Raw genomic sequence first — 16,128 nt, 5'->3', positions numbered from 1 at the left:
GTATATAATGAACATAGAAAACCTAATTCTACATCATCCCATTTTTATCTAATGGTCCACATTTGGCTTTAATTTTGATATAAAATTTGGATTTACGTTTAACTTTTAACTCAACCCTATATATACTAGTAGTATATGATAAATTGACCAAACGTGACCCGATAAAAAAAATTGATGGTGGAAATTTAATTATTGCATGTTCAGCATCAACACACAAATAGGGCATTGCATACAAAAATGTTTCAACTGAAAATTGTATTATATATAATGTACAACTCAAAAACACATATTTTCAACATTATGTAATCCACATTGTAATTGAGCCATTAAACCGCTTCAACAAATTCCATTAAATCACAATTGCCATTTTCATCATTGCAAATTCAAAAACACACTTCACTGGACATTATATAATTGAACTTAATTATTACTTACATTGACCTATGGCATTAAACCAAAGCAATGAAGAACATTAGTAGATTGTTATAGATATATACAAATTATAGTATTTTTTTTGCAAATTAATTTGTCTGAATATATTCTATTGATACTTCGTTCAAATTCTTATAAAATTACCTTTAATGTAATACTAATATATTGGAGTATGTAACAATATAACTTAAATCAAGAGTTATACAAATTTTATTTTTTTGATATTTTTTGAAATATTTAAGTATTGTCAATTGTCATTGAAAGTGACATGCGACTGTAAAGATTCGAAACATATACCACGTTACAACAACAAGTTATTTAACAACATTGCACTATAAAATTATAAAAATTCATCAACATCGTTGGTTATTCCATAACTAAAAAAAATTGATTCACTAATTTACTTTTTATGCAAAAAATAAATCTCATAAACCTGTCATGTGGCACAATTTAAGCTATCAATCACTCCTCCTGATTTAAGAGCTCTAGTTTGATAGTAACAGTTCTGGTGTGAGATATGGTTACATGATTTTTTCACTTTCATATGTACGTGTATGGGACTAATTGTAAACAACTTTTTCATACATCTAAAGTAGGACTAAAATATGGAATAAATAGAATTGATGTCATGTCAAGATAATTATGTCAATTACTTACTACATTATCAATTGCGGTATCTCGTGATTCTTGCTATATTTGGCATAATTAACACAATTTGACTCGTGCCCAATTAACTTGAAATAATAGATTATAGTCATAAATCACAGATAAGAAAATGCAAAGCTAATCGAAAAGAACATATGTTTTTGCTATGTTTGAAAAGGCTTGGCAAATTAAGATTTAGATAATTAGGAAGATTAGTACAGTTTCATTGAGCAGCCAATTTCTTTTTGAAATTGGAATTATTGAAATAATTAGGTTTGTGTCTCTCTCACTTTCCATGCATTAAAATTGAAGACCTACAGAGATATAAACTGAACCGCAAATCAGACTCGATTTCACAGTCTTGATTGATGTATCTTTTTTTTACACTTATTAATCAATAATTGAATAATACTATGAATCATCACATAAGCTCGAAGTGTTATTTATATTACTAGTAGTAGTAGTAGTACTATTGATTATTGATGAGTCAATTTGTGCAAATGAAGTTTTTTTGCTAAAATTCAAATGCAAAGCGGTCAAAAGTTGTGTTCGGTTGTTTCATCAGACTGTTTCATAATATCAAGTTGCGAATATTAAATTATTGTAATCGAATGAAAATTATGTTCCTAAGTCCACCGCGTACAATCAAATGCTGACAATTTCTGAGCCAATTTGAAAATTCTTCAAGAATCTTGATTTCTTCGCCTCTTATTGTTCTTTCTCCATACCTAGTGTTTTTTCAGGAGAAAGAGAGAGAGAGAGAGAGAGAGGAAAGGGGAGAGAGATGGAAAGCATATCAACAGGGTGGCAAGTAATTTCATTATGTGGGATAGCACTTTGGATTGTGATTTCTTCAAAGTTGGAGGTGACTCAAAAGCTCAGATCTTGTACACAGCCATGGATCTGTCAACGTGTGATTTCTGGAACTCCCATTGTTATCAGGATTCAGGTTTGTTATCTGAGGTGTGTTTTTCTTGAAGAAATATGGCTAAAGATTGTATTTTTACTGTATTTTTTTCTGGGCTTTTGCAGAAATACCAGCACAGATGTTTGGATGCATTTTTTTCTGGGTTATCTTGTGTTGTTTCAGTACCTTTTTATACTGCCTTTCTTCCCCTGCTTTTCTGGGTAAGCTCTCTCACGCCCCTTTATATGCAAGGTTGTGTGTATCTGATTTGAGTATTTATGTAGTGATTTGAGAGAATTGCAAAAAATTGGCTGTTGGTTTTGTGAAAAGTTCCTTTCCTGGGGGCTAATGCTCTTGGTTTTGTGTTATATATAGACTGGGCATTGCAAATTGGCTAGGCAAATGACACTCTTGATAGCTTTCTGTGATTATACTGGAAACTGCATAAAGGTAACTTGTTTTGTTATCCATAAAATTAGATGTGCTTTTTATCATTTGTGGTGCTGTTTCTGATTCAATTCATGACTATGTGCTTGCTTATAGGATGTGGTTTCAGCACCTAGACCCCAAACTCCACCTGTCAGAAGAATAACAGCCACCAAGGATGAGGAAGATAATGCAATGGAATACGGATTCCCTTCGTCGCACACTCTTAATACTGTCTGCTTATCGGGGTATTGAGATTTTCTCGCATCTGCCCCCTAAGTATTGCATTTTGTCATTTAAATTGTCCTGATGCTAACTTAGGAAAAAGTAGAAAGGGATATGTTCTGATTCTCAAATATGTAGCTGACTATTTTCTCTGGAGTCTGATCTAAAAGTCAATTTTACATGTTCACATGCCAACGCCTCGTAGGTTGGCTATCTGCTGCTGGCTAAATCTCATTGTGTGTTTATATAGGTACCTTTTACACTACATTCTTGACTACAGTGAAAGTAATGATTTCTCCATTAGAGTGGCTGGAATCATTCTGGCTTGTCTGGTTGTTGGTCTCATTGGTTTTGGTAAGTTTCTAAATATTGTGTGAAATTTGTAATGTTTTGTCATATAGTTGAAAATCTTCAATTACTCCTATTAAAAGATCACAACATCATTTGGAGAGATTTCCTTCAATCAATTATTTACGTTTATATGGATAGGTGCTTGCTGTACATCAAACAATGAGAATTCAAGGCAACTATTAGTCTTAGGGCAGTTTATGTTTGAAGGGGACCAAACACGCTTTTCATTCTTCTCTCCTTTTCAATTCTGCCACGAAGTTCAAACGCTAACATATATGCTTGACCTTTTTCCTTCGTCCTTTATTACATTGCCAGGAAGGATATACCTCGGAATGCACAGCTTGATTGATATTATTGGTGGTCTGGCTTTGGGACTAGGAATCTTGGCACTTTGGCTCTCTGTGTCAGAATACATAGATAATTTTGTAGTTTCTGGTCAAAATGGTAAGTGTGATGAATCCCTTTTCCAGAGCATTCATGTGCACCAATCGATTTGAGGAAATTACTAGCAAGCTCCTTAAAAGCAAGAATATATATCCTTGCAAAAATGGAGCAGAGGTTAACATCAGATAATGGAGATAGAGAAAAATATATAGAAAAATGATGATTTTAGCAAATGTTCAGTTGTAAAGTTACTGCTTGGATGATGGACCTATGTTGTCCCTGTTCTTTCAAAATTTTAAGAACTGGGTCTCTCTCTGTGCAGTTGTATCTTTCTGGGCCGCCTTATGCTTCTTGTTACTGTTTGCATACCCCACTCCTGAAGTTCCAACACCAAGTTTTGAGTATCACACAGCCTTCAATGGCGTTTCCCTGGGTATTGTAAGTGTGGCTTTCCCTTTTCTAGTGTGAATTTTGCAAATGTGTGCTTGATCTATCGTAAATGGAAAACTAGAGCACACGATCTGAAAATAAGAGTGACCGGTGCTAGGGTTTTCGAAAATAAAAGAATGAGAAAAAGAATCTAAACTTTATTTCTCAATGATTTATGGCCTCTAAGGATCCCATTATTTATAGGATCCGGACCGTGCTTGATTCGACTCTCTTTTCTACTCGGGAAAGATTCGAGAAGAAAACCCGAGGATAATAATAAAAACTAACCTAATAATATCTTACCTTTTGGGTAAGATAAGGTGGTTCAAACAAATCCGAAACTTAACTAATAACAATAAAAGGTAACAAAAAGATATTGATTAATGCAATCTATTTTGGACCGAAATCCTTGAAGCACGCTGGTTTGGACAAGTTCCTTTTGGGCCGGTCGTGCTTCGTCTTCGTCTGCTGAATTACTTCTTCCTCTTGGGCTGGCTTCACACTGGTGTGCTTCTTGCTGGGCTGATCGGCACAATCAGCCGGTGATAGGGATGTTGTCGGCCTTCCTTGCTCGGAGTCCCTATCAGTGTGTTATATCTGTTGAGATCTCTTTGAATTGGCTGGGTATCATGGGATTTATGTAGCATGAAAGGATCTCTGAGCTAGATCATCTCATTTTCGCGCTAGCAAACTATTACTTCTTACACTTGCGTAATCAGCAAAACAACCTGATGAAATTGCCATTTTAGACTTTCAGCTTTTTCTTCTCTTCTATCTCAAGTCTTGAGTCTCTTTGCAAGTATCATTAACAGGAAATTGTATGACCCAGGTGATAGGAATCCACCAGACGTTCAATCAGTTTCACCATGAGGATGTTGCTCGTGTATTTTCCCCTCAGCTTGCACTTCCTGCCTTTGTGGGTAGACTACTACTAGGAATCCCGACAATCCTTCTTGTGAAGTTCTGCAGCAAGGCTCTTGCCAAATGGATTCTTCCAATTGTTTCAAATACTTTGGGAATCCCAGTAAGATCAACAAGCTATATACCTAACTTAAATGGAACCGATAAGAAATCGGATGTATTTAAGCAGTCGGGTTATCTCCAGAAAATGTTCTCCAAGCAGACGTCATTTGATGTCGATACTGGCATCAGGCTCCTTCAGTATGCTGGTCTTGCCTGGTCTGTTGTTGATCTTGTACCTTCAATGTTCTTTCACATAGGATTGTAACGCCATAATACTGATGTATAATAGAAGCTGCATTTTTCTTTATTATCTTTCTACTTATTTTTGTCTTTGCCTGGTAGGGTAGTGGTGGTGGTGGTGGACGATTAATTAGGCTGTATGGGTATTACCAAAGCTATTGGCATTGCTATATTCTTATTGTATAGAGACATCTCCAAAATTTATTGCAAATTATGATCCATTGAGGTGGAAGTTGTTGTTATATTTCGCATTCTGAATACTCTTCCAATAGAATCCTTTTTCATCTGAAGCTCTGTATTACGTATGCAAGAGAAGTTGATCGCGCTGAGTTCTCCATCAATGAAGGCCCAAGGTATATTCCATTTTCTCTTCTTTCTAACTTGTATTGTCCTGATATTTCAACCTGTCATCAACTAGAAATCGGAATACCTAACATTGGCTTGTGCATCTTCTCTCAATCAGAGTTGCTGTATTCTTGTTGGACTGCGATTTTGGTAACAGTTTGTTTGCAGGATCCATTCCTATCTAGTCAAAGCATTTTTTTCTAGAAATTTAGGTGTGTTATATCATCTTCATGCATATTCATTGTTAATCGAACTGATGAAGCCTTATACGCACGTGCTACTAAAAGTCTTAAACGATGTTGATCTTCTAAAACATTGATTATTTCACTGCCTTGGCAGAAATCTGAAACTAAAGCATGTATTAGTACAATTTATCCTAAGCGGACGAGTGACTGTTCTATAAATATTTTATGAACTGGCAAATTGCCGACCTCTTCTTAGTGGATTGTACATAAAACATGAATAGAAATAGAGACAAAGAAAACACCCTTTTACAGTTGGCTACAGAAACTAATGATAAGTCTTTTGTGTGACAAAAGTTGCATTAACTATTGCCTCTTCCCTTCATGACATACCTCCTTAACCCCGGAATGTGCACGTTAACGATGTAGTCTTTCCAGTTGATGTTCTCCACATCAAATCCAAATTGTTGTCTCTCTTCCTTCGACATGCATCCCATCAATCTCTGGGTGTTTCTGTTGTCGAACCTGCCATTTTACACGACTTTTCACTATTAGTATCAAGCATCGGAGAAACACAGGATAACATCGAGATTTAGTTGATCTTTACCTTCCGCCATAGAATGTGTATGATTCATAGATACTTGCTAGATAATTTGCTTGTTCCACTGATTTTCTGCAGATGAATTCGAGCTTTTGGGACAATTTCCCATCAAGGTTGGCCAGAACTCCTAATCCGGTTCTATTGATTGCGTCCTTCCGCAGATGATTGGAGAAATCGTCTGTAGAGCTGAATAGCTTCATTTTTGTAACACAAACTGGAGTACCGGTCGAATCCATGACGGGGGAGGAACTGAAGTGCTCGTGGAGCAATTTGGCTAGGTCCCTGAAAACTAATGGGTTGACAACAGATGATGCCACCTGATAGATGCTACACTCTGGTTTCCCAACTGTCCCGTGCTTTGCCATGGCTGCTAAGGTTGCGTTAACAACCATATCCGCTGGAACCTAAAGCAAGTCATTTTCAGTTACCTGATTTGAAGTCCCAAACAGGTACCAGGCTTCTATGTCTTTAAACTACTTAGAAATCAATATAGGTTACTCACTACATCAAGAACTCCATTAGGGTCGACAAGGAATCCTGTGAGTTGCCCCTTTCCGTATTGCAATATGATAGGATCCATCATTCTGGTGGTCATATATTTTGGTTAGTAAACGTTGAAAAACTAAATTAAAATATTGCAGAATTCTTCAGCAGACATACCTGTTTCCTTCCATCCATCCAGGGAATGGTTCTTTATGCGTGCTCTCGATGACACTGGGTCTAATCACAACTACTGGTACATCCCCCCTTAAATTATCTATCATCATCTCTCCCATAGCCTTTGTGAATACGTACGTATCTTGCCATCCAAATTTCTTAGCCCTGGATGAACACACGCATGTTTTCGTTATCTAATTAGGGAAGACTAGACGAGAGTTTGATATCCTTTGCTTTTCATGATAAATTGAGATTACCTCTGCATTCCTAATTCTTTCATTGCCTGAAGCAGTGAATCATCTCCAAGTGTTTGCTTTGCATCCAAAACTATCTTTATTTCATCTTCGACACTCAATTTGGGAAGTGGGACTTGATGGTTTCCGTTAACAGTCTCACCTACTATAGTTTCACCAATGCATAAAGGCTTTTCCATGATTCTGCCTTGCCTTTGTCCATTTACATAAGCTGTTACAAATAAAATGGAAATAAACATGATGAAGGTTTCATAATTAAACCCCGACGAAGAAAGTGTGAAACTTGTTAGGTATATACCTATAACATGGAAATGTAGACAGACTAGAATTAGTTTATGAAGTTAGTTAGAAGTTGTTTACTATTAGGAGTAGGAGGACATATCATTACTTACACAATGAGATTAAACTACTTTTTACTTGCCTGTTGATACTTGCACGAAGAGCTTCAGTTTCAGGCATTGTGAGGCGAAGCTCATGAGTCGAGTCGGGCCGCCTGTGTTTATGTCAAGGGCTGTATCATACCTGAGATCATAAATCATTTAAGTACTTGAATGATCATCAGTAAACTTAGAACTGAATGAGAGCATCAACCAGTATGAATTTCATAACCTTTCATCAAAAGTGGTATTTGCTGCAGAATTTATGATAACATCAACCTCTCTGGTCATGAACTCAGCTGCATCTTCATCTAATCCGAGATTAGTTTCGCAGACGTTTCCAACCACAGGAATTAACTTACTCAACATGAAAGCTTGATATGATTTTCCGTGAATTTGTTTCAGATTCTTGAACAGCTCGGCATTGATGATCTGCAACACACGCGTATCAGAAGGTTATACAGAAAAAAGAAGTTGACGAGAGAGAGAGAGAGCGGGATGAAAGCAAAGTTCTCCATACTTCGTTTTTCAATCTCTCTTCTACAGCTTCTTGATTCTTGGCCTTGATCACAACAAATATCTTATGAACATCAGGAGCCGTCCGCAGCATTTTCTCGATGAGGACTGAAAATCATGCAAGGGACAGCTCGAGGAGTTAAACGGCGTTTCTGAGGAATCTGAAGAGGTAAGAAAAGACAACGATACCTTTGCCAAGAAATCCAGTTGCACCAGTGATGAGGAAGGTCTTCCCTCTTAGAAATTTGACAATGCCGATACCCTCATCTTTGGCATTATTGCTCAAGACTAGGCTCCCGGTTTCCATCCCTTGATCTTGGGTGATCAAGGCCGACGACGTCTCTGTCAGGACAGAAGAGATCCCGGTAGACTTGATGGCATGGCTACCAGTTTGGCAGCAGACCATACTTCTCCGACCGTAAGTAGAAAGCCTCGTGTGGTTGAACTTGGCAGCATAGGAGATGGAGGAATTCAGAGAGAAAGCCTCCATTGCTGCAGAGGTGACAAATTAGTAAAAAAGGATGCTAGGTGAGATGAAGCTCTTTTGATGAGAAATGGTAGGTTGGGAAAAGTTAACTACTTTTCTTTTATTACTCTTTATTGTTTCTTGCAACAAACCATTATTTAAGATGTGAGTTTGGTTAGATTAAGAGGGGTGTGAATGAATTTTTTTATGATTTTAAGGAGTGTGGAGATGAGAATTAGGAGGATAAGGAGAAGGCTCTCTTTTTGCCACCCCCTCTCCACACACGTTCATTTGGAAACCACTAATTTGGTGGAAAGTTGATATTTTATTATATTCATCTTTTTCTTCTCATGCACCAGAATATTGAACTGAGTAAAACCAGAGTAAAGGGTGTGAGGTGCTGATTAGCTTTTTCAATCTTAACAAAATCACTATGGGTAGCAATTGCAAATTTCTCCATCTTTAATCATGTTGGATAAAAGAAGTAGAAAATATAAAAGTTTGTATTTTTATATAAGGGAAAGGCCTATTCAACCTCTTCAAGTTGACAAGGTGGTGCAACATAAAAAGGATTAAAATTCTTCAAGTACAAAGAATCATATCAGGCCACCCTAGAAATAATAATATCATATCATCATTTCTCTTTAGAGCATCTCCAATGCAAATAGGCCAGCCATAGGCTAGCCACTTTCTCTTCATGCCACGTCAGCAGCACTAAAAATCCACCTGCCACATCAGATTTAGGCCGGCCATAGGTGGCCGCAATAAAAATAATTCAAGAAATACTACATTTACGGAATTAAAATTACGATTAAATTACGGAATTAAATTTACGAGATATCTCATCCGCCAAGTAGTAGCCCATATCATGCCGGTTGCCGTTGGCCACAAATGAGACGGCTGGACCGATGCCATGACACTTCTCGTTGAAGAGGGGCGACGAGTTGAGGACGTTGGGGTCGTTGTTCGACCCGGCTACCCCAAAATACGCATGTCAGATCCACGGTTGGTAATCAGCTACGGCCTTCGAGGATCATCGTGGGATTCTTTCCCTTGTAGCCGGTCGTGTAGGCCCCCTTCCAGGCAGTCGGACAGTTCTTCCACTCCCAATGCATACAATCTATGCTGCCTAACATCCCGGGGAACCCATGTTGCTCCCCGTGCATCTGCATCAAATTCTGACAATCTTGGGGAGTAGGGTTCCGAAGGTACTCTTCACCGAAAATGTTTATCGTGCCCTCACAGAAATACTTCAGACAACTCCAGGGCAGTCGCCTCACCGATGTGGAGGTACTCATCCCACATGTCTGCCGCGCCTCCGTAGGCCAACTGCCTGATTGCCGCCGTGCACTTTTGAATAGGGGTGTGGCCGGGTCACGCCAACCGCATCGTGCCTGAAGCGGAAACACAGATATCGACGCTCCAAAGCGTCAACGATACGCATAAACAACTCCCTGCGCATTCTAAAACGCCGCCCGAACATGTTTGCGGGAAACCGCGGGTTCTCCGAAAAGTAGTCGCCATATAGCCGCTGATGTGCAGCTACGTGATCCCGATCAATCACTGCCGGCGGTGGACAACCCGTGGAGGGCGAGGTATCGCCTGCTGTTCCACCCTACGCATATACCGCTCCATCTCGCGGTTCATGTAGGCCTCCATAGCCTCGTTCATCCTCCGTTCGTACTCCTCAAGATCCCCACCACTACCACCACCGCTACCACCCGCGTTACTCATCGCTCGATGATGCTCTTGTACGGAAATTTAGAGAGAGAGAAAACTCATTAAAACAAGTGGTGCAAATGAAAATGAAACTAAAACGCGTTTATATAGGTTTTCAAAAAAAAAAAAAAATCGAAATAGGGCGCTGGCCTATCGGCACGCCACAATGGCGGCCAGCGCATCGGCCAGCGCCACGTGATCGGCCAGCGCCACGCGATCGGCTAGCCCACGCTGCTTTTTTCGCCGATTTCGGGCTGGCCTGCTGCAATGGTTCGGCTAGCCGACCGGCTAGCGACGCGAATCGGCTAGCCGGTTGGCTAGCCGGCATTGGAGATGCTCTTAGTTAGTGCATTTTGGAGAGATCTCATTGCAATTCAATAATTTCATTTGCAGTACCGCAAATGAATGATCCCCATCACTGAGCTGCCTAACTCATGGTGCCAGTCGCTTTCTTTGGCGGAATTCTAGTACAACACTTCATATCACTCCAGCATTCAAAAGTCTCCTTTTGAAGCCTTGTACTATGAGTTAGCTCCATCGTCTTATCTTCTTGGGGATTCTAACATGGAAGGAATGAACATCTTCCTACGCGGCATAGAGGCTAATGTTGCGGTACTCAATTCTTCAATGCAAGCTCAGACTAATAAGCATCACAATGAGAGATGTTTTGTAATTGGTGAATGAGTTTTAATGAAGCTTCAGCCTATCGTTAATTTTCTATATGAGCATAATTTTTCTGCCCTTAATTGACAAAGTTGGTGATGTAGCGTATAAACTCAATCTACCCGCATTGGCTCAGATACACAATGTGTTTCGTGTGTCATAGTTTCACCCATCATCAACCGCTACTGAACTCATTCGCGACTTACCATTGGTATCTCATATTAATGGTGCTTTTCGACAGACTATTATTGATTGGTGAATAACACGTTTTCACAATCGAGTAGTCTTTCAATGATAAAGAATAGATTGATCTCATTAATAAATAGATTGATACATTTCCTTGTACACACCATTGTGATACCTATATAAGGGGTCATACATGAGAAAGAAAGAATATCATCAAAGCAATAAACGTGAATTACTCTCCTCCTCATCCTCTATATTCTCTCCAAACTCTAGCTATGGCTGATACCTATCAGAGCAGGGGTGAGACTCATAGTAGTCTCATCACTGTCTCGGACCAATCTCGACCATTAAAAACCAAAATCCGGCAGCCAAACATGTCAGAAAACGATGACCCACCCAAACCAACAGAATCCGAGCAATTCGCTCAAATATTCTCTGAATTTATGCGCTATAGTATAGCACAATCCAAAACCTCACAGATAATACCCACCAAACCAACACAAAACAGCTACAAGCCAGATACAAAACCTCTTGATATCGGCACCAAACTGAATGGTGAGAACTACTCGCTATGAGTAGGACTCATCCGGAGAGCTATCAACGGTCGGGGGATGATATCTCACATCACTGGAGTCCCAACCCCGGCGTCAAACCGATCCGGAATTTACACAGTGGCAACAGGCGGACGATTGTGTGGCTACCTGGTTGGTTCAAAATCTAGAACCAAAATTGGTGATCAGAGTATCCAAGTATCCAACGGCGAAAGGAGTTTGGGACAGCTTGGTGATCACCTATGCCAGCGGCGGTGACACGATCCAGGTCCACGATCTCCACCGGAGGGCCACTCTGCTAAAACAACAAAAAGGCGAACCATTAGAGGAAGTATGGGCATCGTTACAAGACATATGGGTATCAATTGACCACAAACGACCAAACCATATGGAGAGCCCTAAAGACATCGAATTTTTCAATCAATTCATTGAAGAACAGAGGGTACACCAATTCTTAATTGCATTAGATGACACACATGATGCAGTAAAGAAAGAAATTTTGAGAACTCAACTACTTCCCTCGGCTCAAGCGGCATACGCTATACTCCGGAGCGAGGATGCTCGTGCCTCTGTTCTAAACCCAGGAGACTCCGGCGCCCAAGGGATCGGGGCGGGGCTGGCTGTAATTTAGCCATGGCAAAATTCAGCGGGATACCGGAATAATCCCCAACCAAACAGTGGTGGGAATGGTCGGAGTTGGAACAAACGCCCCGAAGAAGACAAATCGAAACTTATCTGTTCTCACTGCGGGAAGAAGAAGCATACACGAGAAACGTGCTTCGAGCTCCATGGATACCCGGAGTGGTGGCAAGAAAGGAAGGCCAAGACCAACCCACCGATGAATTTATCCAGAGGAGGACGGGCAGCGGCCGCGGTAGCCGCAGGAGAAGGAACGACAGTCACCACCACCGGGAGCAACTCAGGGGTCGCTATCACCCGTGGTGGTAACCTAGGAACGGAGGGAACTACGGTCGGAGTGGCATATGTCGCCAAAGGAGAAGGCGACGGAGAACCGGTAATGAGGGAGGTGGAGGCAGCGCCGAATCTCAATGGAGGTAACGTAGGGTTAGGAGGTTATTTTTTAACCCCTCAATCTCCTACCCTATCACATAATAAACCCCATCTCTTGAATAATGCTAAAAAATTCCCCAGCAATTTTAATAAATCCCACAGAGAACCTCATACTCCCAAAACTTTTGAAACACACCCAAAACTGCCGAAAACTGCCAAACCTACCCCACTAAAGTCCAAAATTTCCCAAACAGCCCCATTACTATGTGAAAACCGATTTCAAGTCCTTGAAAATCTGCCCCCATCATATGCCTTGTCCGTTTCCTCTGAAACTAAAAATGATAAATGGATTTTTGACTGCGGAGCCACTGATACTATTACTTATGATATTGGTGATATATCTAACATACATAGGGCACCCAAAAGTCATATCCAATCGGCCAATGGAGAGTGTACACCTGTGGAAGGAGCAGGGACTGTCAGAATTGCACCTACACTGACTTTATCCAATTGCTTATATGTTCCGAAAATGTCACATAAATTGTTATCAATTAGTCATGTGACAAAAGAACTAAACTGCACTCTCCTAATGCAACCCAATTTTTGCCTATTGCAGGATATCAGGACGGGGGTAATTATTCGACGTGGCACTGAACGGGACGGGCTGTATTATGTGGATGAGATAGACCAACAAGGAGCTGCTCTACTGACTCATGGATCTTCAGACAAGGATGCTTGGCTTTGGCATCGTCGCTTAGGACATCCTTCCTCGGGTTATTTAAAAATTCTCTTTCCCAAATTTAATCAAGATATGTATTGTGAGACTTGTGTGTTGGCCAAAAGCCATAGACATTCTTATAAATCCAATAATACCCGAGTCGATTCTCTGTTTTCATTAGTTCATTCTGATGTCTGGGGCCCTTCTCCGGTTGTGAGGGGGAGAGGGTTCAAATATTTCCTTCTCTTTATAGATGACTGCACTCGCATGACATGAGTTTATTTTATGAAACAAAAAAATGAAGTATTTGAACACTTTAGTCATTTTCACACCTTAGTACAAACCCAATTTCAGAAAAACATACAGATCCTTAGGTCCGACAACGGGGGAGAATTCGTAAACTTGAAAATGAAAACCTTTTGCCATGATAAAGGCCTAGTCCACCAAACTACTTGTCCATACACACCAGAACAAAATGGTGTATCTGAAAGGAAAAACCGTACCCTCCTAGAAATGGCTCGAGCCATGCTCATTGAATCCAACGCCCCCAGAATTTTTTGGCCAGAAGCCATTGCCGCATCTGCTTACCTAACCAACCGATTACCATCTACTACCCTGAATCTCCAAACACCACTCGAAGTCCTTTCAACACTAGCCCATATTCCTTTACCCTTGACCCTTAAGCCTCGAGTATTCGGATGCTCTGTCTTTGTTCACATACCAAAACATGAGCGAACCAAACTCTCACCGTGTGCCGTGAAATGTGTCTTTGTGGGATATGGGTCCTCTCAAAAGGGATATCGTTGCTTTGATCCTAAAACCAATCGCATGTTCACCACCATGAACTGTGATTTCCTTGAGACGGACTACTTTTTTAACCACCTTAGCAGTCAGGGGGAGAGTAACAGTGAACTTCTAAGCCGGTTAAATCTACCAACAATAGACTCTGAAGGAGGAATCTTCAAGACTACGACACAGAATCCAGTGAAACAGCCCGAACCGATCAGTGACATTGCCCAGGAGAACCCTCTACTGATATCCGCTGTAAGTACTTATAATATTCCTCTTGAGCATGGTCACAATCTTGGTGATGAAATTCCTATCTCTAGTGAAACTGACCCTGAAACAGATGTTGAGTATGACTCTGGCGATCAGACTGAGCCAGAGATCTGTGATCTGTTGGAGGAATAGATAAGTGAAGGAGTTGGAGGATATAAATTACCACCAAGGCCAAATCGAGGAGTTCCACCAAAGAGGTACAGTCCTGAGGCCATTGGCAAGAAAGCCAAATACTCTATAGCCAACATGGCCAAAGGACAACTCTCAGAAATGGCCCATGCATTCGAAGTTGCACTATATGAAGAAGAAGAAATTCCGTGCACAGTAGAGGAAGCTTGGAGGCATAAACATTGGCGAGAGGCAATGCTGAAGGAAATGAGTGCACTAGAGCGGAATGGCACCTGGGAAAAGTGCAAAATACTAGAAGGGAAGAAAGCTGTCGGGTGCAAATGGGTGTTTACTATTAAACGCCGGCCAGATGGATCCATAGAGAGATACAAGGCACGGCTAGTGGCAAAGGGATACACACAAACCTACGGAGTGGACTATGATGAGACGTTCTCTCCAGTAGCAAAAATGAACACCATCCGAGTACTTCTATCAGTGGCTGCAAACAGAGATTGGCCACTACATCAATTTGATGTCACAAATGCCTTTCTCCATGGAGAATTGAAGAGAGAAGTATATATGGAGGCACCACCAGGGTTCTCGGACGGATTCAAGGAGAGAGAAGGATGTCGACTGAAAAAAACTCTATACGGACTTAAGCAGTCCCCCAGGGTCTGGTTCGGTAGATTCACTGAGGCTATGGCAAAGTATGGATTCAAACAAAGCCAATCTGATCACACTCTTTTTTTGAAGAAACGAGATGGGCGGATCACATGTTTGATCATTTACGTAGATGACATGATCATAACCGGAGATGATACAGAAGAAATTGAAAGCAGGGGGAGCCTATTCCAAGAGTTCGAAATGAAAGACCTAGGGAATCTGAAGTACTTCTTGGGAATAGAGGTACTAAGATCTGAAGGAGGGATCTTTCTAAGACAAAAGAAATACACTCTAGATATTCTAGCTGAAACCGGTCTTCTGGACTGCAAGCCTGTCTATACACCAATCTTAGTAAATCATGGATTGCAAATCTCAGAGGGAGCAGAGTTGGCACACCAAGGTAAATATCAGCGCTTGGTTGGGAAGCTCATTTATCTATCCCACACCAGACCTGATATTGCCTATGCAGTTGGGATTGTAAGTCAGTTCATGCATCCACCTCAGAAGGATCACTATGAAGCGGCAATGAGAATTGTCAAGTATCTCAAGGGGACAGTTGGATATGGAATAATGTTCAAGAAAAATGAACATCGAGGAGTGTACGGATATACAGATGCTGATTGGGCAAGCAACCCAGTAGATCGGAGATCAACCGCAGGCTACTTTACCTTTGTTGAAGGTAATCTAGTCACCTGGAGGAGTAAGAAACAATAGGTGGTTGCCCTATCTAGTGCTGAAGCTGAATTCAGAGGAATCAAAAGTGGGCTAATGGAGATCATATGGCTAAGAAGACTAATGAGGGAGATTGGATTGGCTCCAGAAAAGAGCCAACTATTCTGTGATAACAAAGCAGCAATCAGCATATCCGAAAACCCAGTGCAACATAACAGAACCAAACATGTCGAAGTTGATAGACATTTCATCAAAGAGAACATTGAGAGTGGAGCTGTGGAATTACCCTTTGTTCGGTCAGAGGATCAACTGGCAGATATCCTCACCAAGGCGGTCAATTCAAGGAGCTTCACAAGTGTATTGTGCAAGTTGAGCTTT

At 40.7% G+C, this 16,128-nt stretch overlaps 2 protein-coding genes across 7 annotated transcripts; one reads left to right on the top strand and one right to left on the bottom strand.

Moving 5' to 3' along the window:
* The first annotated feature begins 1,592 nt into the window (after window positions 1–1,592).
* On the top strand, window positions 1,593–8,751 carry LOC125213532 (lipid phosphate phosphatase delta-like). Of its 6 annotated transcripts, XR_007174960.1 has the most exons (13): window positions 1,593–2,026; window positions 2,110–2,205; window positions 2,360–2,434; window positions 2,528–2,658; window positions 2,886–2,989; window positions 3,302–3,430; window positions 3,693–3,808; window positions 4,629–4,978; window positions 5,294–5,355; window positions 6,292–6,579; window positions 6,772–6,866; window positions 7,824–7,927; window positions 8,013–8,751. XR_007174960.1 is itself a non-coding variant. In XM_048114132.1 (9 exons), exons 1-9 carry the CDS (start codon window positions 1,862–1,864, stop codon window positions 5,130–5,132), a joined length of 1,194 nt encoding a protein of 397 aa, XP_047970089.1. In that variant the 5' UTR covers window positions 1,596–1,861; the 3' UTR covers window positions 5,133–5,234. The 6 variants fall into 6 exon arrangements, 4 of the variants coding, with proteins under 4 accessions (XP_047970089.1, XP_047970091.1, XP_047970090.1 ...); XR_007174959.1 differs by having other exon boundaries at window positions 7,824–8,751; XM_048114132.1 differs by lacking the exons at window positions 5,294–5,355; window positions 6,292–6,579; window positions 6,772–6,866; window positions 7,824–7,927; window positions 8,013–8,751 and adding an exon at window positions 5,105–5,234 and having other exon boundaries at window positions 1,596–2,026.
* On the bottom strand, window positions 5,712–8,424 carry LOC125213533 (fatty acyl-CoA reductase 2, chloroplastic-like). Its single transcript, XM_048114135.1, has 9 exons — window positions 8,124–8,424; window positions 7,939–8,042; window positions 7,651–7,850; window positions 7,463–7,563; window positions 7,045–7,252; window positions 6,791–6,952; window positions 6,633–6,714; window positions 6,137–6,534; window positions 5,712–6,054 (listed from the first exon to the last, which is right to left on the bottom strand). The coding sequence occupies exons 1-9, from the start codon at window positions 8,422–8,424 to the stop codon at window positions 5,892–5,894; spliced, it is 1,719 nt and encodes a 572-aa protein (XP_047970092.1). The 3' UTR covers window positions 5,712–5,891.
* Window positions 8,752–16,128: the final 7,377 nt, after the last annotated feature.

The sequence above is a fragment of the Salvia hispanica genome, chromosome 3, assembly GCF_023119035.1.
Source record: "Salvia hispanica cultivar TCC Black 2014 chromosome 3, UniMelb_Shisp_WGS_1.0, whole genome shotgun sequence".
NCBI classification, from domain to species: Eukaryota; Viridiplantae; Streptophyta; class Magnoliopsida; order Lamiales; family Lamiaceae; genus Salvia; species Salvia hispanica.
This window is presented reverse-complemented; position numbering and strand designations above follow the sequence as displayed.